Here is a 25809-nt window from a genome sequence, read left to right as displayed (position 1 = left end):
CATGAGTGCAACAGCACTCTCCCATTCATGATCCCCAGCAACTGGTAAAGTTTCCTGCCACTGCACCCCTTTTACAATAAGTGCCTGAGTATCATGTTTGGAATTAAAGCAGGACTAAGGGTTTTGAATGGTTGTCCTCTTCTGGGACAGGCTACATGTGCAGCAATTGCCTGCTATAAAAGTCTAGCTCAAAGAACGCAAACCGGATGCTGGAAATCAAACTGACAAGAAAGCAAAAGCAAATAGCAACATAACATCTCAGCAGCATTCTTGCAGCAAGAAAGGCAAGCCAACTAACAGTGAATGATTAAACAAACTGTATGCCATCTCATTGCTTTGTTACTGTTTTATTTGTTATTACGTTATGTATTTTTGTGTTTTTATACTGTAAAGCACCCATGATCTTCAGGTGAAGGGGGGGTATATAAATTTAATAAATAATCATTTATTAACAACACCTATCATATTTTAAGGAGAAACACACTACTTGAGAGAATAAGATGATTTATTTTAGGGCAAGTGAACTTTTTCTCCAAATATTGAGCATTATATAGCTAAAAATGGCATAATGCATGCATAAGAGAACTCAGCAGGCTTGGGGAAATCTCATAACTTGCAGAAGCACAACAACTATTTTTTTTTTTGAGGGGGGTGTCTTGGGGAAATTATAACCCCAAAACAGCCCAATGCTCAGTGCCCAGCTAATGATGAATGGTGGGGAAAAATAGAAAACCAGGGAAACAAAATTAAATAGAGTATCCTAGAAAATATTGCCTGGCTGGCTAGAAATCTGAATGGGAGCCCTCCATACAACCACATTTTATTGCCAATCACACTTGTAGAACTGAATAAAATGGCCCAAACTGAAGAAAGGGACTGATCTCAGGTAATGAACTCAGTGACATATATTTGTGCATTATTTTTTTTTAGTATGGGCAGAAGGTGATGAAGATGAAGATGAAGACTCCAAAGTTCCCTGCTAAGCACTTGAAAGTGGGAAGAGAGTGAGGAAAACAGCAATGGATCTCTTAAAAGAAAGAAGATGAAAAGCATGCACCTAATTTTTTTCCTTGCTTATTAGCAACCGAAACTGCTTTGGAACCTGGGCCCCAAGAGATTAGCTAATCTGAACAGTGAACAAACCTGCTTCCAAAAATTGCAACCCTTTTGTGATGTGTAGCAAACCTATTTACCAATATGAAAGCTGGATAATTAAATGACACTTCCTGGAACAGAGGGAGGAAGCTTTACGTAATGCAACATGAAAGCGGCTTGCTCCCTGATCAGGAGAAGGATATTGTTCCTTCTAGACTTTTTGTGCCTGACCAAGGCTGTCTACTCGTGTGTGTGTGTGGTGCTGCAAAGGGCAAACAGAATGCCCGAGCATATGTTACATGTCTGATATTAAGTTGTAGTTGTTGTTTTTCTTACTCGTTGTTATCTAAAAGAACTTTTTTACATATAGTGTGGGTGTGTGCTTGGATAACTTGCCCTGTAGGAGTATTATAAGCTGAGCAGTTAATATTGTGTGATTGTTTAACTCCCTGTGTGCTGAATGAACTTTCACAGCAACTATTGGGTTCATGCAACTGGAAAACAGTAGAGAAACTGAAAATGTACAGCAGAGGTTGCTACAGTAACCAGTTGGCCCTCCAGTTGTAGTTGGACTCCAGCACCTATCAGTCCCAGACAGCATAGCTAATTCTCAAGCATGATGGGAACTGTAGTCCAACACTAGGAGGGTCACAGGTTAGCCATCCCTAATGGTCAGGGATATACTTGTGTTTCATTCAGCTTCTGTTTGTTGCAATTCAGCACAGCCTCCATCTCTAGCAGGTGAGTAAGAAGAGGCTACTGAGTTTGAAAGCCAGGTGTGCTTTATGGCTTGCAGTATAGAGCACACTACTGCCACATAACTGCCTAAGAGACTCAGCAATTCCATAGAACAAATGATCTTCTAGCTACTCACAGGTACCCATGGCAAAGATCCATCTTCATAAAGGAATCCCATGGGAAAACTCCACAAGGTCCTTCTTATTTAAATATTGATCTGCCACCTTAACTGCAAAGACGTAAGAATCTTCCATGCCCCAGATACCGTAAGATAATAATTCATTGTTAATTAAAAGATGGCTGGGAAACTGCATTCCAGTGTTACCAAAATACACAGAGGTGAGTTGGAGGAGAAGGCAATAGATTCAGAAAGAATGTCTGCCAGTCAAGTCTCCTTTTGAGGATTTTAATGCCTTCTGTTCATTTTTTCAGTAACTGAATCAGGACTAGGCGGTCATCATGGTGTGGTAAATGTGCACTCTGCTGATTTCTTGCTTTCTCCCAACAGGCACAAACAGAAGCCATTTAGAATCCCATAAAAAATGTAGGAGATACTCTGCTTCCATGCTTTCTGGATTGGAAGGGGCCATCTTTGCCCAGCCCTGGAACCAGAGATCTCATTGGATGAGGAACAGGGACAACAGAACCCTAGCATATCTCCATACTGCCAATGGCTCAGAGGAGCCATCAGAACTGGACAATCCTACCCCAGGACTGGAGGTCCTCATACCAGCTACCTGGATTTCTTGCTAGCTCTCAGACACACCACTGTCCACCTCCCCCAGCAGCAGAAGAGACAGGGAGCTAGACAGAAGTTCCAGAGCCACCACTAGCTGCACATGAGGCTACTCGAAAGGAGGGAGAAACCTGTCCAGATTAGGGTCTGGCTGAGATCCAGGAATAGGTGGATTCTTCAGCTCCTATAAAAGCTCCCAGCTTGAGCTGTTGAAGCTCCCTGGAGAAACAGGCATTATAGCAGAATGCATCTCTATCTCAATCTCTTCCTTCTCATGCACTGTCCATTCCCAGCAACCAATATTCAGAAGCCTACGGCCTCTGACAGTGGAGTTGGAACCAAACCTCTGTGGCTTGTAGCAATGGTTGACCTATCCTCCAACATGTCATGATAATTATTTTGCCATCTCTGGTAATCTCATCAAATGCTGTTTTAGCAGGTGTGATACAGTGTGATTTGGAGTGAAATACACACACACCCGTTGATAAGGTTGCAATCCAATGCCCATTTACTTTTGATATGGACAGAATTCAGTGGTGAGTAAGCACACTTAGTTTTGAGCTATGTGATTTAATGCAGCTCAAGACTGCATGACATAATGTATTGGAAACACTCACATGAACAGTGACATTTGTGGGGGGCCTTCCGTTGACGTGAGCTATTGGCTACAATGAAATAGCCAGTTCACACACGCTCGCCTGCATAGGCTGAGAAAGGTTACCACCCTCGTTCTACAGATATCATATGTATATTTGCACTGAATTTGGGTGGCAGACATTAATCAAGTAATGAATGTGATTAATTCACTTGATTTAAATTTTAATTTAAAATCTGGATTTTAAGTAGGGCTCACCTCTGTGTATTATCAAGTGCTTCCCATAAGCATCTGTCTGGCCACTGAGAAAACAGGACGCTAGACTAGATGTATCTTTGGCCTGATTCACAAGGCTCTCCTTATGATCTTAAAGGCTTAAGGCAGAGGTTTTCAACCTTTTTGAGTCCATGGCTCCCTTGACCAACTACAGTACATTCTTTCTGTGCCAGGCCTGTGGGGCTCAGAAGCCCAATTATGTCACCCCTGTTCCCTCAGCCTCCTCTCCTCTCTCCTTGGGAGTCCCCTGGGCAGCCGCCGCAGCCACCCCTGGTCTCTGAGCTGCAAAAAAAGAGGGCTGCCTCCCAGAGGCACCATTTCCCTGGGTGCTTATAGCCAGGGCTGGTGCAACCAACAGCCACACAAGCCTTTGGGAGGTAGAGATGCAAGAGGGCATCAGAGAAGGGAGGGAAGGAAAGAGGGACAGAGGCCACTGTTGCCCACAGCACCCCTGACCGTCATTCAAGACACCCCAGGGTGCCATGGCCCGCTGGTTGAAAACAACTGGCTTAACGTATCACAGGCAGGCAAATGTGTACATATATAACACCCAATGATGTGAGTGTGACAACTATGAAGACTTCATGGTTCAGGATAACCATATAGTGGATTTGACAAAAGCAGGGCAAATTATGCAGTAGTACAAAGACACTACTCTAGTCAGCGTAATATGAAAGTAACAAAGCTTGGCCTACCCTCCAGGGTGGTTGTAAGAATTACTAAGATGAGATATAAAAAGTACTCAGAGCTCTTGAAATCTACTATAGAACAGTATTAGCAGTAAAACTTTGATATCTGGGTTGGTAATGGGAGTGCTTGAATGGAGAGATAACATCTGCTATGGCCTCTTTTGAGCTTTCTGCATATTGCCTCTACTTGCAAATTTGACTACTTGCAAACCATGGACATATCTGTTAATATGCCATTAACAGTGATTAACTCAATGTGATGAAGAGATATCCTAACCTGGGAAGTCAAAAGCTAGCTTGCTCCTTTGGGTTCACCTTCCACCCAACTGGGGAAGCAGCTGGGATGGCAAGTGGCCCTGGGCAGGGTCATATGTTTGGACAGGTTGAAATGCACCTGCCCCCTTAGATGTGTGCACATCTGTCTGTCTATTCTTTTGTGCTTTCCTCCTGCCGCTTGCCTGGCCTGGAGACTATGCATATGCAGGTTGTACCTGTTGCTTCACAGGCTGACCTTTTGTCCTGACAGATCCCTTATCCATTAGGCGTTCAACATCCCTTGAAGACACTACAATCACAGGGCCTGGCTGGGCTAAGCTGATCTCCATCTGAAGGACTTGGACCCTGGGGGCTCTTCCTTCTTACACTCATTTGGGCTGCCAGCAAGCTTTCCTGGAACAGTGAAAGTTAAGAGTAGGAGAAAATAAAGTTGTTCTTAGCATGTTACAGAGGAAGAGAGGTAAAAAGGGCAGGAAATTTGTGCCGTGTCCATTTCCCCTTGGCCCTGAGCCGCAGCTCATTCCGGATCTGGGATTTGCGTAGGCAGAGTTAAAAATAACAGGGGTATATAAAGAGAAATGCACAGGGCCAGTGAATTCTATAACAAAGAGTCGAAGGGATGCACAGTGAAGTGGCAGACCTACCACTGCATCAAGGAACATGATCAAAGTGAAAATGTTCCAACATAAAATAGTCCAAGTAACTGTAGTATGCGTGTGCTTCTGCATGAAAGTGTGTGCATGCCTGGGTAGGCAGCAGAGACATAAGGGGAAACCATATTGCATTGATATCAATGGCAGTTTTCCAGTTGATTTCAATGGAATCTGGACTGTACCCTTATAATCAAATCATAACCTTGTATACTTAGAAATAAGTCTCATACAGCTTAATGTCTGAACTCCTTGTAGGTTTACTTGAGACTGTAGCCTTAATTGTATGTTTGGTAATGTCTGTTCAGTTCATAATGCCAAGAGGTCTGAGTACATTGCAGCTGAACATGTGTGCGTGTGTGCGCTAATACACAAACACAAGGAGAGTTCATGCCCTTCTAGCCATTTCAGTCTGTTTGCCTTTTATAGTCCTGGAAAATAACCATAATAATAAATCTTCTTCCTAATAATAGGTGGGGCTGTAATTTTCTAGTATGGAAATTTTTAATTGATATTTTGTATGTCTGTAACCATTAAAGGTTTCAAAGGAGATTCATGACTATAATAGGTGTAGATTATACAACTCTCTTTAGCAGGGTGAATAGTCAATATTAACTATCATTCTAACTTCAGTTTTATGAATTAATACAAATAAGAAAGTCGGGGGAAAGAGAAAGGTTTCTAAAGAGGCATATTTTCCACCCCGATGCTGGATGCTGATTTTTTTTTTTTAAATGTCTTTATGAAATACTATATTATTAATTTGTATACATACCGTGCAGGATAACTGAGCAACTGCTTTTAGAAGGGCACAAGTGTTGGGAGGACCCATTCACTAAGTTGCTGCTCTCTAGTCCCAAGGAGAGAATGACACTCTTATTTAGCCTTTATTACTGTACCATTTGAATACAAATTGACAGAAACAAACTGAATAAGTACAAAATTAGTTCCAATTTGGTTTAATTTCTGATAAGCATGTGCCCAGAATTTTCACACAAATATTTTTATTGGAAGCCCCGGGGTCCAATCACATTACAGTCACATGAGTCCAACTGAAATCCCCATTTATTTTCCTGTTTATTTAAATAGTTCTAGACTGAACCAACTGCAGGACTGTAATCCTAAAGACACTTATGAGATAGCTTTGGAATAGGCTGAGGAAAGAATAGCCTCTTATATAGTGATGGTTCTCAAGGACAGTGACTGAACTTGCAGGTAAATTCCATCAGAACAATTACTTGATTTAATCAAGTAATGATTTAATCAAATAGCCTCCAGAAAAGCTAGTTGCATACATAATTTGATTTTCAGGACTTCAATCTGTTTCTCCCCCTAAAGGAGTGTGTTACCACCCTGGGTTGGAGCAAAGTTTGGAGTTCCCCCACCACCTCTGAAACTCCTTACAAATGAAAATGAATGCTACTCCTGATAAGATTGTTTTCTTTCCATCCAAGGGAAGGACCTGCCAAGCCTTGATAAGTGAATCTCCCTTTAATCTGAGGCCACTCTAGGTTGAATTTCATTTTCTTCTAGTTGTTTTTACTTTCATTTTGACCCCACCGCCTAGGCACAGCATTTGTGGCTGTATTAATCTACACCTGATAAATGGTTAGTTCAAGCAGTTCTTTTTGGGGAGTGCAATATTACGTGGCAGTAGTTTTTTCTTTGCTTTGTTTTTAAGAGACGCATTTATGATGTGAACACCCGCCCGCCTTTACATGTGGTTTGGTTATATTGACTCAAAGGTGACAATTAGACAATGCTCACAAAAGGCCCTGCTATTCTTTCAGAGCACAAAGTTTAAGTTGGCAATGCTGGCTAAAAACAACGGCATAGAGACAGTTAATTGCTGTTCTGAGGGGGCTATAATGGTAGTAGATGAACCCAAGTATTCTCTTTTGTTTCAGAGGCTGTTTTGAAAGGTTATGTATCATCAGTAATGCTAAGTACCCAACCCATTTCAAAGATAAGAAGGACTTGTGAGTCAAGCAAAGAGAAATGGTTGCTATGTAGAAATCTTTTGTATGTGTGTGAAACCCAAAGTCATGGAGGTGCAGCACTTGAGACTGGGCCTCCCCCGCCCCCAAAGTGACCCATTCCCTACAATCAAACTCCTAGAGGCCAACGCTTCTGGGGAAGAGCAGCTTCTGGTGTATGCAAGTCCCAAGTAGGATATGTAAGCTCAGGTTCTACTGCTATGAATGCTAATAATACTATTCATATTTTTTAAAAATACCATCTTTCCTCCAGCAGGTAGACTGCCTCAGACCCTGGACTATCATGGGGAATAGCTGTTGATAGAATTTGGCTAATCCTCTTTTGAAAGCCATTTAAGCTAGTGGCTATTACTGCTTCTTGTGGCAGCAAATTCCTTGAATTTGAGTGCAACCCTAAGCAGGGTTGCTGTATGTGTATGAAACGGCAGCTCTATCACCACTTCCAAAGCTCTGCAGACTCCTGCTAGCCAGGATTGTTTGAGGAGATGGAAGGTGGGCCTATTTAGCCTTCACCCCCTCCCTGCAGCTGCTGCTGCTGTAGCTGCTTCTTCTTCTTCTACTTCTTCTTCTTCTTCTTCTTCCCTCCTCCATTGGTTCTAATCGGTGGAATTGCTTACACTAGCTCCAGGCTGGCCATAGGCTATCCTGCCATAGTCTCAACCCCAGGGAATGTCCTGTTTGGGGGCCTAATGCCAGCCACTGCCACTGGGAACACAGCTGGCTCTAGAGATGCACCTTTTCCCCTGGTGGAACTCATCTCTGCTGCTGGGAGGCACCCATGGGCAAACCTCACCCTGTTCATCTGAGAAGTCGGGGTTGCTCTGTTAGCAAAATATTTTACAAATAAGCACTTTCTTGTCTCCACATAATTCAAGGTGGTATACATGGATGTAAATTTTCCCAGTTTATTCTAGCCTTGGTGAAGTAGTTTAGGTTGAGAAAGTGAGTGAATGGGCCCAAGGTCACCCAGTGTGTTTCATGGCAAGCAAAAAGTCTAGGGGCTGACTACTCCTTACTGGTAGTGACTTGGATCAAGTCTGTTCACATCCTTTCCTTGTTTCCTGGTCTGGGAATGAGGAATAATTAGACATTCTTTTTCACAGAAGTCTAAAAACTCTGGTGCAAGAGCTGATTGGAAGGCACAACCCATAGAAATGCACACCTCTGTGCTCACCTGCTTCTAGGCATCAAATAATTAAATAATGTCCATTTAATTATGTCTCCTATTCTGCAGCAATCCAACTTCATGGAACATGATAGGCATTTCTTATTTCAAAGGTACTCTAGTTCTACGGAGCACATAAACCAGAGATCATAATCAAAAAACACACCTTATTTTGGATTCTGTAACTTTATACCTTGGCCCCTATGAAACCCCTTTCAAATAGACCACCAACAGGCTATTTTCTTTCTACTCAGGGCTGCATTCCTTCAACGATAAACAGTCACGGGCCACATGCCAACTGTGTCTTCTTTCTTCTTTGGCGATCACTCGTAGCCAAGTAAGATTGTCTTCCATAAACATGGTCTTAACAGTGAGTCTGTAAGTGACTTTGGAGGCCAATCCACACGTCCTTCCACAGTGGGGACATAGGTTTCTGGGCGGGAGCTGATTATGGTGAGGGTTTGCCAAGCGTGCCTTCCTCTTAGCACATTTCTCCCTTTCATCCTGAGTTCGAGCGTCTTCAAAGCCCCTGACACCTTTGGTAAAGGCTGTTCTCCAATTGAAGCACTCGCAGGCCAGTGTTTCCCAGGTGTTGGTGTTTATACTACACTTTTTAAGATTTGCCTTGAGAGAGTCTTTAAACCTCTTTTGCTTGACCACCAGCATGACGCTTTCCATTTTAAAGTTCAGAATAGACTAGCTGCTTTGGGAGACAGTATTCAGGCATCCGAACAGCATGACCAGTACAATGAAGTTGATGTTGAAGAATCATTGCTTTGACACTGGTGATCTTTCTTACAGTACAATGGCATTAGTTCACCTGTCTTCCCAAGTGATATGTAATTTTTTACGGAGACACCGTTGATGGAATCCTTCGAGGAGTTGGAGATGGTGTTTGTAAGTGGTCCATATTTCACAATCATACAGCAAGGTTGGTAGTACAATAGTTTTGTAAACAAACATTTTGGTTTCCCTGAGAATATCCAGGTCCTCAAACACTCTGTGCTTCAATCAAGAGAAAGCTGCACTCGCAGAGCTCAGGCGATGCTGGATTTCGGCATCAGTGTCGGCCCTTGTGGAAAGATAACTGTCCAGGTAGGAGAAGTGATTGACACTTTCCAGCATTACACCATTGAGTTGGATTTGTGGCACTGCAGAGGGGATTTTTGTGCTTGTTGGTGCAGCACTTTGGTTTTTTTGGATGTTGAGTGATAGGCCAAGCTTTTTGTAAGCTTCTGCAAAAATATTTAGGATGGTTTGGAGGTCATCCTCTGGGTGAGCACACACTATGTTGTCATCAGCATACTGAAGCTCTATAACGGAAGTTATGGTAATCTTACTCTTTGCTTTCAGCCTACTCAAGTTAAAGAGCTTTCTATCTGTTCAATATATGATTTCAACCCAATGGGGAGTTTCCCTTTGACAATGGGAATGAAAATAATGAATAGAGTTAAACCCTGTTTAACACCTGATACCACCGTGAATGGTTCACTTTGAGAGCCATTGTTATTTGTGATAGTTGCTATCATATTATCATGGAGGAGCTGAAGGATGTTCACAAATTTATATGGGCAGCCAATTTTCAGAAGGACAGTCCACAGGATATTACAATTTACAGTGTCAAAGGCCTTACCCAGGTCAATAAATGCCATATACAGGGTTTGGTTTTGCTCTCTGCATTTTTCTTGATGCTTGTCCAGCTTGCATGTGATGCTAAACCAAACCACAGATGAGAACAAATGAGCAACCTTGTGAGTTCATTGACTGAATACTGCAGCTGCAGCTCTCCTTTCCTGGTCCTGCTGCCACCATGCTAGCCAGAGCTAAGCTATGGTTCAGCTTAGTATTTTGTCCAAACCCGAGCTTATTGGTTCAGACATACTTCTAAGCACAGCTTATATCCCTTTGGGTTGGCTTTGAAAATACACAAAAACAAAACACAATATGTAAGCAGAAATTAAATTGTCGGTAGGGAGATGTAAGCAGCTGATGAAAGAAGAATAAAACAAAATCCAGCAAAATTTAATTTGCTTTGGATTTATTTTTTAAAAAAACAACCAAAAACATTTTTACCTTTTACACTCAGAAGGCCTCACTCTCTCTTGTTGCTCCTCAGCCCATCTCATCTCACAGGAAGTTAAGAAGCTGCTTTATACTGAGTCAGACTGTATCTATGCTCTCCAGGGTTTCAGACAGGGGATATTCCCAGCCCTACCTGGAGATGCTAGACACTGAACCTGAGACCTCTGCTCTGCCTCTGGACCTTCTTTTTGTGTGTGTACATGCCCTTTTTGAAGAGGCCACCACTGCAAGAAACACACTTAGCATTTCAGTATTGCTAAACTTGTCAGTGTGAGTCTCCTTGAAATCATTGTAAGCTGCCTTGCACATTTTTAACTAAGTGGCAGGATGTGTGTTTTAAAAACTAATACAGCATGCTTCACAATAGCATCTCAGTAATCCTCATAACAAGAGCTCTGCAGAGTCAATGAATATTATGTATTATCCCCATATTGCAGAGGGGAGGCGATGGTGCTGAAGCTAAGAGATAGCGGGTGGCCGAAGGCCATTGGGACTGAGGTAAGGCTCAACCAGGGGCTGAGGTAAGGCTTACCATACCTCCCTGCTCCCAGTTGCAGCTTCATCCTAACCAACTTTACATACTCAAAAAATATCCAGTTGATTTCAGAGGGACTTACTTTAAGGTAATTATGCTTAGAATTGCATTCTCAGCTTTTGCAGTGGTGATACCACTTTTATATTTAAAACTAATTCATTACATTTAAGTCTTTCCAAAGTGTTCAGGGCACTGTACATAGTTTTCTCCTCCCATTTTGTTCTCTCAACATCCAGTGAGACAGATTAGGCTGAGAGAGAGAGAGTGATCAGTCCAAAGTCATCCAAGCCTTTGCGGTCCAACTCTGACGCATTGACCACTACGCCACACTGGCTCACATTTTCTACCTCAACATCTCTTTTTTTTTCAACTAAATTTTTTATTAATTTACATCGAAAAAACAAAAAACATATTAGTTTCACATCAAATTTTTCACCTCAACATCTCATTCCCCAAACCTCATTTATCAAATTCTCTTTAATATCCATTATCCAAATTCACTTTTTCCCCCACCCACAATGACACCATACATCAAGGTACTCTTCTATAGATGGCACTTTTATTGAAGCATCTGGTTAAACTGGAGATTTTTGGTTGTCTGTTGCATAATTTAAGAGGAGTTGTGCTGTAGCTTCCACTTTCTATGAATGATTGTAGGTAACAAACCAGCTTCATTAACGTGTAACCCTGAAATTTTGGATCCCCTCCAAACTGATGCCAAAGCTTTGTGCTCATTTTGTGCTGTTTACACCATTTCCCCACATCCTTGACTCTTGGGACAGAAATATGCTTAAGGCTTGTGCCTTGCTCACTGGCTGAATGAGTCACTTTAATACGCAAAAATTAGGTTTAGCAAAAGCAAAGCAGCTTGCTGCTCACCAGGTTAGAGACCTGTTTTCTTTTGAATTTACCCTGAAGGCAGAAGAGCCTTCAAGGTCTTGCACTGCCACTGTCAGTGAATTAATTCTGAGCTTGAAACAAAGATGAGCAACAGGGATAGTGTGGAGCCAATTTCCTTGTAGAGACCAGCATGTGCCTTGAGAAGGAGTGCTGCATCTCTTGGGGAGAGATTTGCATAGTTGTTGCTTTTCTGGATTAAGGCAACCATTTATTGTCCTGCTCCACCCAGATAATTATGGTCTGGTAAGGAGAGTAACTGGAAGAGTAGCTTTTTGATTCAGGCTTGAGAATCCAGTGTGCCTCTCTCTTGATGGTTATTAGCACATCCACTTTACTTAGAATGGTTTTGTGCACTTTCCAAACAGCAGAATCAACCCAAAGTTCTTAGAAAGGTAACTGGATATGGGAAACCCTGTGCTGGCAAGCAGCTTGGGGAGATAAGACCTATCTCTGCTCGACAAACTCAACAGCTAAGGAGCTTCTTGGTACTGAGTGGCTGGAAGCCAGATCCCAGCTAAAGAGAGAAAGCAGAAGACACTTTGCTTCCTGACTTGGCACAGTCCTGTGTAGTTCTTCAAGGGCCTGAAGACCACCCTGTGTGCCGGCCCATGCCCTGTTTGGGAATCTGCCAAGATATCCCCAGCGACAGTCACTCTTCCAACTATCCTGCACATTGGCAGGTGAAGCAGAGCTCATATGAGGAGGAGCCTGCCTTTCATGCCCAGGGTATGAAAAGCCCCAGCTTGTCAAAAGGAATACACCCCATGCCAGAAGAGCTGAAATAATTAATGTTGATATTCTGAGATCAGTAGTAGCTGTCTAACTGGTCACAGGGACTCTGTACAACATTTAACCCTGTCTGCATTTGGGATGTGCTTGCTACATGTTCAAATGGATCACAAAAGGTTCTCCCATTGTTAGGGTTCTCCCACTCACAATGCTGCTTATTTAACATTTTTGCAAACTTCTCTCTATCATAAAAAACCCCAATTATCTCTCTCCTGCCACACATATATACAGCTACTGTACCTCACGGAAAAGGCAGCAGCTGAGACCCCGTACTCAGTGATAAAACTATCACTGCTTGGAATATACAACGAACATCACCAGCAGACACTCATGTTATCTAGAAAAAAATAAATTCCAGACTTGGAAGTGAATGGTCTGTTGCTGCTGTTGTTTTTTAAAAAAGAAGGGAACTCTGAAGACCAGATCAGGACTGAAACATAAACATTCCAATGCAGAGAATTTCTGAGGCATTCTCGTGTAATTAAAATTAATAAGACCAAGGCTGCTATGGCAGTTTAAGGGCTAATTGGTTTATTGTGACATGAGCGTTAGGTTAACACACACACACACACACACACACACACACACACACACACACACATATGCAAATGAAGTCAGTATCTCTTGTATGGTGTATGCATACATAAAGGTAAAGGTAAAGGTACCCCTGCCCGTACGGGCCAGTCTTGACAGACTCTGGGGTTGTGCGCCCATCTCACTTAAGAGGCCAGGGGCCAGCGCTGTCCGGAGACACTTCCGGGTCACGTGGCCAGCGTGACATCGCTGCTCTGGCGAGCCAGAGCCGCACACGGAAACGCCGTTTACCTTCCCGCTGGTAAGCGGTCCCTATTTATCTACTTGCACCCGGAGGTGCTTTCGAACTGCTAGGTTGGCAGGCGCTGGGACCGAGCAGCGGGAGCGCACCCCACCGCAGGGATTCGAACCGCCGACCTTTCGATCGGCAAGTCCTAGGCGCTGAGGCTTTAACCCACAGCGCCACCTGCGTCCCTTGTATGCATACATACAGTGCAATATTTTGAAGCAGCTTCTTCCAAGAAAATGTGCTTCAGATTGGCAGGTAAGGCCATATTCATGCAGCAGTGCTTGCACTGTCAGTCTGGTGCTGCAGTGCAGAAACAGAGGAGGTAATTAGAATAAGCAGGTACTTTCCCTTGGGCATCCCCATAGTGAAATCAGGGGATATTCTTGTAACTTCCCCCATCAGTCATGCAGGTAGGCAAGAAACCAAGACAGGATAGGATCCATTCATGAACTACAGAGGCATTCATACAATACTTCAAATTATGAAGTCATGTGTGGGGATGCCCTAACACAGAGAATGGAAATAATATGCATAGGGAAGTCATGTGCCCACACTTGAGTAGTAAGCAAATAGAACAATTTACCTTTTCGCATTTCCTCTCTTATTGAATATGTGTGTAGTACCGGTACATGTTGCTTTTTGCACCTTTTATCACAGAGGGGAGGGGCATATTTGCATTTCCTATTACTAGATATGAGTTTACACATGAACAGAAAGTCAGAGATAATTGATGGGAGGCCCTGTTCTAGTCCTGGAAGCAGCAGCAACCACCTGCCTCCCAATTTCATTTCTTGCTATATTGTCTGAGTTGCTTCAGACATTTACAACTATTGTTCAGGGGGTGGGAAAGAACAAGCAAAACACTAGGGTTTTGACACCTAAAACTAAGCCTGTGCATCTCCTCACATAGGGAAATGCATGTGTTGTTTCTACAACTTGATGTGCACGCATCCTCTTGTAGGTGGGCTCAGCTCTGGGCATGCTAAAAAAGCAGCAGAAAAAATAGAATTTATATTACTCTTTTATGTCACTTTCCTCAAGCTTTCTTACATTCAAAGCCTTAATGAATCCAAACTACATTCCTATTGTCTTCTGCTACTTTACTGAAGAGGTAGGAATGGATGGGTTGAGTAACTGGGATAGCTTAGTTAGAGTGTGTTGCTTATAATGCCAAGGTTGAAGGTTCAATCCCTAGATGGGACAGCTGCATATCCCTGCATTACAAGGGGTTGGACTAGATGATCCTTGGGGTTCCTTCCAACTCTTCAATGCAGTCGTATGTTTGGAAACCAAAGCGCGGCTTCTGATTGGCTGCAGAAAGCTCCTGCAGCCAATTGGAAGCTGCGGAAACTGCGCAGGATGTTCAGCTTCCAAAAATCATTCAAAAACTGGAACACTCACTTCTGGGTTTCGATTGTTCGGGAGCCAATTTGTTTGGGAGCCAAGGCGTTCAGTATCCAAGGTACAACTGTACTGTGGTTCTATGGTAGTTACAAATTGATTAATATGATTCTGAAAATAAACAACCACTGGCATTCCATAGAAGTACTGCAGGGTCTAGTACATTTCACTTTATAAAATTTGTGGATGATACTACATCTGGAGGAACTGCAAACATGCTAGAGTATTCTGATATGAACTTGGGCTATAGTTATACAGTCATACCTCGGGTTGAAGTTGCTTCAGGTTGAACGCTTTCGGGTTGCGCTCCGCTGTGACCCGGAAGTAACGGAACGCATTACTTTCGGGTTTCACCGCTCACGCATGCACAGGTCAAAATGATGTCACACGCATGCACGGAAGCGGTGAATCGCGACCCGCGCACGTGCAGATGCAGGTTGCGTTTACTTCAGGATGCGAACAGGGCTCCGGAACGGATCCCGTTCATATCCAGAGGTACCACTGTATTATTATTATTATTATTATTATTATATCCCACCTTTCCTCCAAACGGCTCAAGGATGGTTATCCCTCTCCTCATGTGATCATCACAACAAATCTGTGAACTTTCTCCTTCAACCCATTTGAGCTAGGTCTTCAAGAAGCTTGACATGCGAGATCTGTAGGCCTAGAATAACCCATTATTTACTCCATAGTTTACCAATCACACCTTTCTACTCCCTACTTCCATTTTGGTTAGCATTGTGGCCTCAGGCAATCTCATGCTGCTAATGGATGTAATTTCAGTATTGGGATGCTAATATTGCTCTAAAACCCTAATCCAATCAATATGACCCTGCAGTCTGATTCAATCCTAAGGTGTGGGAGAAATGTAAGCCTTATCACTTGCTCAAGCTCAAAATTCAAAACCCAGCTAACAAACCACCAAAATGAGAAGACAGCAAGAAACACGAAGGCAGATCTGTTAGAAGTGGGATATGTGTTAGAAGTGGCAAAGAAGATACAAATGTTTGGGAATAAGATAGGAGAACAACCAGGCAGGCAGCAAGAGTGCTGAAAATGGTATCAGTGTTAGCTCGGATAACAAACCAAGCATGAGTCAGCAATACAATTCTGTGACAAATATGGTGAACGTCTTTTTCTGTTATCAGCAGAAGCATCACTTCTAAAACTAAGAAGAAGTGAAGTAAGTGTTCTTTGTCATTAAGACTCACATGGTACTCACCCAGGTCTAGCTGAAGGTTGCAAGTGGAGTATTGCATTCATTTAGGCACTTGCAGTTCAGAAAAATTGCTAACAGGCAACAAAGGAGTTCACAAGAAAACAACAAAGGTGGCAAAGGGTCTAAAAGTACTCCTAGCTGGAAAAGCTAACGAAACTGGGCAACAGGTCCATCTTAGAGGAAATAAAGTTAGGACAGATATGTTGAAGAGTTTGCAAATATTTTTAAAGTATCTTAGAAGATAAATGGACAGCATAAAACAAAAAGCAACTGTTTTCAATAGCAATGATAATAATAATAATAATAATAATAATAATAATAATAATAATAATAATAATAAATTGTATTTATATCCTGCCCTCCCCAGCTGAAGCCGGGCTCAGGACGGCTAACAACAATCAAATAATCAAACAATCAAATAATCCAACATTCTGAAAACATTTCATTATAAAAATTAATTAAAATCAAATTAATGGCAACCGTTAAGCAAAATTCTGTGCAGGTTGCCAGAGGAGGGAGTCAGGCTGCGCCCTAACCAAAGGCCTGGTGGAACAACTCTGTCTTGCAGGCCCTGCGGAAAGATGTCAGGTCCCGCAGGGCCCTAGTCCCTTGTGACAGAGCGTTCCACCAGATTGGAGCCGCAGCCGAGAAAGCCCTGGCTCTAGTTGATATAGAAACTTTTAAAAATCTGTAATATCCTGGCTTTTAAAACCCAAGGTTGACTGCCTAGAACACTCCCCAATGCAACATTTTGTTGAAGATTTATATAAATACCAGCGTGTACGAGGCTTTACAGAGTACAAAGAGATAAGTCTCTGCCCATAGGGTTTATAATCTATAATCTATCACAGGGAGACAACAGAGAAAGGAGAGGGACATGTAGAATAATAGAATCATAGAGCTGGAAGGGACCCCAAAGGTCATCCAGCCCAGCCCCCTGCAAAGGAGGAATCTCAGCTAAAGCATCCATGACAGATGACTATCCAGCCTCTGCTTAAAAACCTCCAAGGATCCTTCCTTGGAAGTCCACAGTTTCCAGAGGGAGATAATTCCCCTGTCATACAGCTCTTACTATCAGAAAGTTTCTTCTGATGTTTAGTTAGAATATCCTTTCTTTGTAACTTGAAGCCAGGGCAAATAAGAGAAGAATGTGCATTACTAGTTTACACATATTTAGGCTTAATTGCAATAGGAAATAGAGACTGTGTCAAAGGCTTCATAGAAAAAATAGATTTGGGATTTAAGACAGAGCATCATTCAAGTGATATGAGTAGCAGTTTCATACATAAGAGGAGGCAAGGAAGAAAGGAAGGAGTAATTTAAACAGCAGATTGTCTATTTTTAAAAATGATTTTAATTGTTTAATTTCAACAGCTTGTTTTCTATAGCTCTAGGAAATCATAAAAATGTAGAGTTGGAAGGGACCAGGAGGGTCCTGCAATGCAGAAATCATTTGCCCAACGACCCTGAGATTAAGAGTTGCATGCTCTACCAAAGGAGCTGTCCACAGAACACTGTTAATATGTACATAGCATACAAAATCACAACGGACTCAAGTCCATTAATTTAAATGGGTCTACTCTGAGTATGGCCTAGTTGGATACCATCCATCATTTTTGCTCAAAAATGTTCAACCTTTGATTTCTACACACCATCACACATATAGATTAAAGTCCCAGTTTTACCCAGAACTTTTACCGACTTTGGTTTTGCATATAAAGGATGATTAATGCACATTATGCTTAGAACTCATTGACAGGCTTCAAGGGCTTACTTCTGAGTAATCATGCAGAGGATTGATCTCATTATGATTTTGAGTTTCATTCACTATTGTGACATCTCCCTTCTGCTGTCTTTTGGGAGGCGGGGCTAAGAATTTGCCCCGTTTGGTTTCTAAACTTGGAAGTCAGACCTTTCTCTTAAATTATTTCACTCAATTCTAATCATTATTTTTGTGGAGATACCCATGAAACACATTGTGTGCCAAACATTATGTCTATCACCCTGTGTGTTTCTCCTCTTACCTTCTTCTATAGAGGGAAAATCATGTGTCAGAACCAAAACTCATTTGCTATAGATGCTACTTCCACAGCAAATTACTGAAGAGGAATAGCAGAACTGTATTTCTATAGACCCCTAATATCCCTTTACAATGGGCACCTCTGAATTTCTGAACTGAGTCTAAGGGCAGTTATGGGATACCTTTCTGTGAAGACTTTTATGGGGGATTTCAGTCCGCTGTGAAACATTTTGATTGGGTATAGGTTGTTGACATGACTTTCAATATTCCTTCTCACTCTCTAATTAAGATAAACATGCCTGTTCAGCCACCTGATCTGCCTTTCTTATTTCATACCCTTTAAAAAATTTATGAACAATACTGGTAGGATGTCCAGTTTAAAAAGAAAAATCAGGACACCTTATAGAAAGGAAGAAAACATTAGACATTAGACATACAATGTAACAAAGTAGAAAGCAGCATAACTGCATAAGACATAACTGTAGGCTTTAATGGGTGTATGTTCTTTGGAACTTTAGCAGTAGCCCCAACTATGCCATTTTCAGCTGTGGACATTGGCGTGGGGGCACGTAAGATCTTCTTACAGCCCTTCATTGTAGCTGCTTTCTTCTCTGCTTCATGAGATGTTCAGAGGCAAAACACAACTCCCTAACATTGTTATTACAGTTAACTGGGCAACCACCACCTGCACTTCTGTTTTTTGCAATTATGCATGAAGCGTGCAGAATGACTTCCAAGCTTCTATGCATAGGATCACGATACAAGTCATGTTCTAATAAGGCTGCAGCTTCCCCTAGAAGCTGGATCCTGACTTTAGTTATAAGCTGTATCTCATATTTATCGACCACACACACCACCACCACTCCTTCTAGGAAAAGCAGGGTACAGTATTTGATGTTCTCTGTCTCTCATACACACACCGCAATTTTATCCTCGCATACAACAACCCCTCCTGCGTGGTCTCTTAGCCATCGCCAGTTGGCCAGAGTGGGGATTTAAACCTGCCTCTCCGCAAACCCAGGGGGACACTAACTAATCACTAGAGCACCGTGGATCTCGAAGAGTAGGCTGCTTTCTCCGAATCGATTTCCTACGAAGTGCCTACCCGAAGCATTCCGTGACAATTGCTCCAGAGTAAAGACCGCTTACTTTGTAGGTCTGCTTCTGGATCTAAAAAAAGTGAGACGGTGCCCCCTTCCTTTACCAAGAATGGGATTTTCTTGCTCATTTCCATTTGCTTGTCAACGAGCTTCGACTACAGCCCAGACCTTTGTAGTGGGCGTGGCCGTTTCCTTTGTAATAAATTCCAAAGATGAGCCTCCTGAATATGTAGTTCGCCTCGGCCAATCAGAGCGCACGGGAGCTCAGCTGTTTTACTACTGGAACGCAAGGAAACTTTTTTTTACTTTTTTTTTTGGCGCTTGCAGAAGTTCAGCGCTCGTTCAGTGCCTGGAGGGGAGCTGCCGGACTCGGGGCAGTTTCCTAGCTCTTTCCCGCTCAAGCCACCGTGCAAGATGAGCGCAGCCGTGGAGGAAGCTGTCTTGCCGTCTATCTCCACCTTTGCCGGATTGGTGCCACTGGAAGACCGGCAGCCCGACATGGTACAGGTGAGGGCGCACGGAACTGTTCGGGAAAGCGCCGGAGGGGCAAGGCCCAAGGAAGACCCTCTCGTCCTTTAAAACTAATATTAACGGAATGGCGCTCCGAGACTGTTTGGAGGGGTTGCGGGGCAAGGGCCCTTGGCCCCTGGGGACAGTTTCCCCGTTCTTAATCGCCCCCGTTGCTCCCCTTGCCGCCGCCAGGATCCAGATGTGTGTTTTGAGGTGGGGTGTTAGAAACTGCGCGACGGCGCCTTGAGGCTGCACCCCACTTCTAACCTGCCTGGCTTTGCTGGGGAGGTTTCTGGTCTTTGCACTCGTAGGATAAACTACCTTGGATCATATAAAAATGACACAGGTCAGGATCAGCTGCGAGCAATACGATTTTTCAACGATGTTAATTTAAAACTCTTGCCTGAGCTGTTTGGGGGCACCAACGTTACTGAGGTTTTCGCTTAAAAAAACAAAAAACTTTCGAAATTATCTTAAGAATTCTGGAGTGGCACATGCCTTGAACTCAGCTCACAGCTGTGAAGCTAAAATACCGCACTCAGCCTCTTGGAGGGCGGGCAGGATACTAGAATGTATATAAGCGAGAGTTTTATCCTGGTCCAGGAGTACGTGCAGAGAGTAAGGGTGGAGTTCCTGGTCAGGCTGAATTGATGCCCGAATTGTTCGGTAGCAAAGTTAGCCCCTCACAGTTACGGGAATTCCTACCTGATTTGCGTCCCGATCCTGCGCTGCGTTAGGCACCCCGAGGGGCAGTGGCGGCGCCTGCAAGCTCTGGGAGAGGGGCATTTTGAAGCCGGGTGTCCCTACGAAAAAGGCTCTTGGGGGAGGCGATTTTGTGCAGAAAAGCGTGGTAGTGGAGGTGGAAGGTGGTTAAGCATGGCTCTCCCCCCCCCCCCACTTAAAATCTCCCTTTTCTTCTTAAAGGTCGTCACGGCTCCCTTATACGCATTTGCGTGTAAAATGTATTTTTGTCCCCACGAGAATTTCTGGGCGATCTAACAATTTAAAGGCTAGCTAGAAACAAAAACACCTTGAACATATTTTTGTGGAACTTGGAAAGGATGCAGGGATGAAGTTTTTTTGACGGCCGAGAAATTTAAACTTAACTCTCCGCGGGACGTTTTGGTAAAGACCGCCGTAATCTGCAAAGGACGGAGCGTACCTGTCATATTCCAGCGCGAGGGGCTTCTCGCTGAGCGGAACCAATCAAATATTGGGGCGGGGGCGGAGAGAGGGCGGGGCTAGTGGGGGGGGTCAAGTCAATTAACTCCTCCATAATTAACTACATTCCAAGAGGAGATGGGTACATTTTGGAGAGATCAGGAAGCGATCCCGGCTCATTCCTGACTGGCATAGTGTACTAGTAGGCTGTGTAGATGCAGGATCCGCTCCTCCAAACCATAGCGAGGGGACCTGGTGGGATCCAGTGGAGCCTAGCAGATTGGTATTAATTCGAAGTGATTTGAGTGCCAGGCGCGCCCTGGCCTTAAACTCATCGGAGAGGGAAGGGGTGCGCAACCCGTTTTTCAGGTTAGGGGTGCTATAAATAGTGTCTGGATTTGGCTCCCCAGTAGCATGTTTGCGCCTGGCACCTTAACTCTTTCCCCGCCATAACCCCGCTGCTCCTATCCACGCAGCAGCAGCAGCAGCAGAGGATTCCCACCCACGTGGAGGGCGCCGCGACCATCAAGAGGGAAGCGGACGAGCTAGGGAACTTCGTCGACCTGGAGTTCATCCTGGCGCACACCACGAACGGGCAGCCCACGGGGGTGGCGGCGCCCCCGCACCCCAACCCCAACTACCCGTTGCCCGAGACTCCCGAGAGCTGCGGCACCACCTACGACAGCGACAGCTCCAACTACCAGCAGCCCTCCAACAAGTTCGCCGCGTCCTACATGCCCAGCCCGGGCCACAGCTACATGGCCGAGCTCTTCACGCAGGACATGCAACAGCACCCGGCAGCAGGGCCGGGCCCTTGCGAGCTGCAGCGGCGGGAATACACGGAGCTGCGCGCCCCTGGCTTGGCCCACGCTCCCCCAGGCTTAGCTCGGGGCCTGTCCATGGAGCACCTGCGCGTCAAGCAGGAGCCGATGGACGGGCAGCCGTGCATGATGAGCGGCAGCCCGGATTGCCTGGGGCCCGCTCCTCTGGACCACAAGCCCCTCCTGATGCAGGCCATGATGCAGCAGCAGCAGCAGCAGCACCAGCAGCCGCCCCTCCCGCAGCATGCGCCCTCCGCCTTCCCCAGCGAGCAAATGAGCCCCGCGGCCCAGTGCCAGGTGGCCGGCGACATGCACGCGCAGATGGGAGCCCCCCAGCATTACCCCCGGGGGGCCCACCTCTTCCCGCCCAACTTCGCCGGGCAGATGCAGCCCCAGTTCCGTGGACACTTCAGCGTCTTCCGGGAGTCCTTGAACGCGCACGCCCAGGGCCTGCACGGGCTGCTGGTAACGCCGCCCAACTCGCCCGTCTTGGATTACTATGCCCCGATGGGGCCCCCGGAGGAATGCAAGCCGAAGAGGGGTCGCAGGTCCTGGGCGCGCAAGCGCACGGCCACCCACAACTGCGAGTTCGCCGGCTGCGGCAAGACCTACACCAAGAGCTCACATCTGAAGGCGCACATGCGGACCCACACGGGTAAGGAAGGCGCGGGGCTGGGAGTGGAGTGAAGGGTGGCTGGGGGTGGGGTGGGGGGTGCGGACCGCCTCGGGTGGGTAGATGTGGAGAAGCGGGCTCGCGGAGAAGGGCTCCCCAGGAGGAGGAGCGGGGCGGGGGAAGCGCGGAGGTGTTTTGCGGGCGCACAGACTCAGGGCAGACTCGCCGAGTGTGCGAAAACTGGCAGCAAACTCTGCCAGGCTGATCTTATATGACACCTGGGCGTGCTTTGGCCAATCCGGTCTTCCCGGGAATGTACAGGGGACGCAGCAGCAGCAGAGCTTGGCAGGACAGCGCCAGTGCGCCTTGTTGCTTTATTTCGCGAATTAAATTGTTTCTGGAAAGGCGCATGCAGTACAATCCTGTGCATGTTGTTTGCCCGGAAGTTTTACAGAACTCTCCAGTTAAGACCGCTGACTAGGTTGAACTAATGCTAGTTTGATGTAAAGCGGTTATGTCCAATGTAGGACATCGCTGGGGCCAGTTTTCACGAGGGATGTGAGATCAGTGGAGAGCACATTCCCTGGAATAGACTCACTTGGTCTTTTATTTGGGCGAGTGCTTGCCCCAGGGTAGGTGGAGACAGGGCCTTTTGCACTCCTTCTCACCAGGCTAGAAAGTTCACCTTTCTCTCCTTTTCTGTTTTTCCAGGTGAGAAGCCTTATCACTGTAACTGGGAAGGCTGCGGCTGGAAATTTGCACGGTCAGATGAACTAACACGCCATTACCGCAAACACACTGGTGTCCGGCCCTTCCAGTGCCACCTCTGTGACCGTGCCTTCTCCCGATCAGATCACCTGGCCCTGCACATGAAGAGGCATGTGTGAAGCATGGCCTGATTCCTGGGGCACCTGGGTGGGATGTGGTAGGGATGAAGAAGAGGGGGATGGGACAGGACAACGGGGCAGGGATGCAAAGAGACTCTGAACTCTATTTATGAAGGGATGGAATATTTTCTTATTGGAAGAGGTAAATTATGTATATATTAGTAAAACATTTTAATATTTAAAGAGGAAACCCAGTTGGTTCTTCCATGGCAATATGGAAAACGTTTGTGTATTTAAGAGTGAATAGTTACACAGATCTAACTGCAGCAGAGTATATGAAAAAATTGCACTGGAAATATTTGTGTGTGGGCACTATAATTGTGGCAGCATATCTCTGCCATTCCCATTCCAAATCTTCAGTGTGCACACAGCCATAGTTCAAAGACTATGTCAATTGCCTCAAGCGAGTTTAACTTTTTAATGTTTTGCTCTGTACAATGGTCTTTATTTTTTATCTTGTAATGTAAAATGCTTGCTCTTGTCGAACTACCTTTTTATAGTAGGTATCCTTGAGGAAAAGAGAGACAAATTTAAACTTGCTGGCTCCTTTTTTTCAAAGGGATGTTGCCAAAAGGGACAGATCCAAAAAGGTTGGCTTGAACTAAGTTACCCCAGTGAATTAAAACATCTGCATCTCATACCAAATTTTTTTAATCAAAGATGGATTGGGGGGGGTGTTACCTCATGTTTTGCCAATGTATATAATGACCCAGGAAGGGACATGGGGGAAGTCAACTTTTTTCTTTTTTCTAAAATGGTCACTTCTGGAACAGGCTGTAAAACCAAAATATAAACCCTGAACAAAAGGCAAAACTTACTCTGGAAGATTGCATGAGCTGAAGGGTTTCAAGGACCAATGTAGGGCAGGACAATCCTGCTGATACTTAACTCAGAAGCAAGTCTCATTTGAGTTTAATGGGACTAACAGCACAATCCATACATTCAAAAACACCAAGTGTTCTAAGGTGGCCAAGCTGAAAATGAGGACAAGACTCCGGCACCTTTAATTAGTTGTATAGTTGTATAGTTTAATAGTTGTAAGTTGTCACGCAGGCTTACATCTTCTACACAACTTTTATTAAGCAGAGGAATCCTGTCTTTTTTTTCAGCCATTAACCCCAAAGTATGCCTAGAGTGCCTGTCTTTTTTTTCAGCCATTAACCCCAAAGTATGCCTAGAGTTGCAATGTTAATTCCCCCTCCCCCTTGTCATGCTCAGGGATGCTGCTAAAGCATTGCCAAAAATGCCTTAACATTCAAATACACTTTTTTCCTGCAAAATTGAGATATCACATATTTATAGGTGAAACCTTGAAAAAGTTGCCATATAAATGTGTACTACTTCGGTGCTGTCAACCAGCTAAAATTCTTGTGGATGCGATCGTTGCTTTCAAGGGAACAAGCCACACTGAATGCAGTGGGAGCCACTTTTAAATAAGTTTATATAGAATTGTGCTTTGGCTGGCTAACTGTACAATCCTATATGTTTACTGAAAAATAAATCCCACTTTTTTTCAGCAGGGCTTACTCACAGATAAGTGTTCATAGTACTGCAACCAAACTGTCTTAGCTTTTAACTGACAAGAAGATGTCCATACATCTGCTTAGTTGCAATACCTCTAGGTGCTTTGTGAGAATGTAACATGATTTTCAACCTCTTGTCTTCGTAAATGGGAAAGAAAGCCATCTTTGCTTGCTTCTTAAACAAATGTGTAAGGCAAGGAATGCTCCAAGACTCTTTTAGATTTATGTGCTAGCGACATTTTTGTAAAAGTACATCTGAAAATTATGGTTCTGTTCTTGCAATCATTTCTCCTGAACTGCCTATTCCTTTGCTCAAAGCAAAGATGCTGTTTGGAGCATGAAAGCAATCTGTTCTACAGGACTAATGATTTGGTTGATTAACTGATAACCTTTTAAAATCTGTTTTGGTGTCTCCTTCCAAAGGATGATCATGAAGCCAGGTACTGCTGCAGCTGCAATCCCTCTCCTACAACTGCCATGGCAGCTTTTTTACTTTTCATTTTTTTGTAAAGGGCATTTTTGTCCATTTCTGCTATACTTGAAACTTTCTTTCCGAAGAGAAAAGGACCCTCTTAATATGTAGCTCCTGCAAACAAGTTGTAATTCTTTTTAAAAATGCTGTAAATGTATTGTTGTTGTTGTTGTTGTTTTTTATAGGCTGGGTAAATGACCTCAGCCCTGGTATGTGCACTGCACCTGTCTGTATTATATTGTTAATATTGTATGTGTGTTTGGCTTGGGCCCATCAAGCAATCTACCGTGCAAAATGTTAGTTTTCTCTATATGCATACCTTTTAAAGATTGTTGATCTGATGCAGACAAATAATAAAAAATCTGAACTAAAGTAGTTTATTTCTAATTTAACTGCAAAAAAAAAAATGTGGGCAGGAGGACGGCATCTGAAATGGCGAGGTAGACATCTTTTAAAATAGGAAACTGCTCTTTGTTTCACAAGTTAGGTTTAAAAACAAGAGTGGGGGACCTGTGGCCCTCCAGAAGTGGTTGGACTGCAACTCTTGTCATTCCCAATCCCTTGTGGCTGATACGAGTTGGGAGTTCAGTAACACTTGGACTAACGAAACCTGCAGATGTGCCAGTTTCAGTTTTCTCCCCATTTTGCTTGGGTGCCTAACACAGATGGAAATTCAGGTATGAGGTGGCCAGGTGCAAAGAGGGATAGGGTTCCTATGCCATTAATGGTTGTG

General features: G+C 44.2%; 1 protein-coding gene across 2 annotated transcripts; it reads left to right on the top strand.

The window, feature by feature from the left end:
* Positions 1-18829: 18829 nt before the first annotated feature.
* On the top strand, positions 18830-25448 carry KLF17 (KLF transcription factor 17). Of its 2 annotated transcripts, none has more exons than XM_079980448.1 (3): positions 18830-19596; positions 21243-22236; positions 22906-25448. In XM_079980448.1, the coding sequence occupies exons 1-3, from the start codon at positions 19504-19506 to the stop codon at positions 23079-23081; spliced, it is 1263 nt and encodes a 420-aa protein (XP_079836574.1). In that variant the 5' UTR covers positions 18830-19503; the 3' UTR covers positions 23082-25448. The 2 variants fall into 2 exon arrangements, with proteins under 2 accessions (XP_079836574.1, XP_079836573.1); XM_079980447.1 differs by having other exon boundaries at positions 18861-19596; positions 21240-22236.
* Positions 25449-25809: the final 361 nt, after the last annotated feature.

Source organism: Podarcis cretensis, assembly GCF_951804945.1.
Source record: "Podarcis cretensis genome assembly, chromosome: 6".
NCBI classification, from domain to species: domain Eukaryota; kingdom Metazoa; phylum Chordata; class Lepidosauria; order Squamata; family Lacertidae; genus Podarcis; species Podarcis cretensis.
This window is presented reverse-complemented; position numbering and strand designations above follow the sequence as displayed.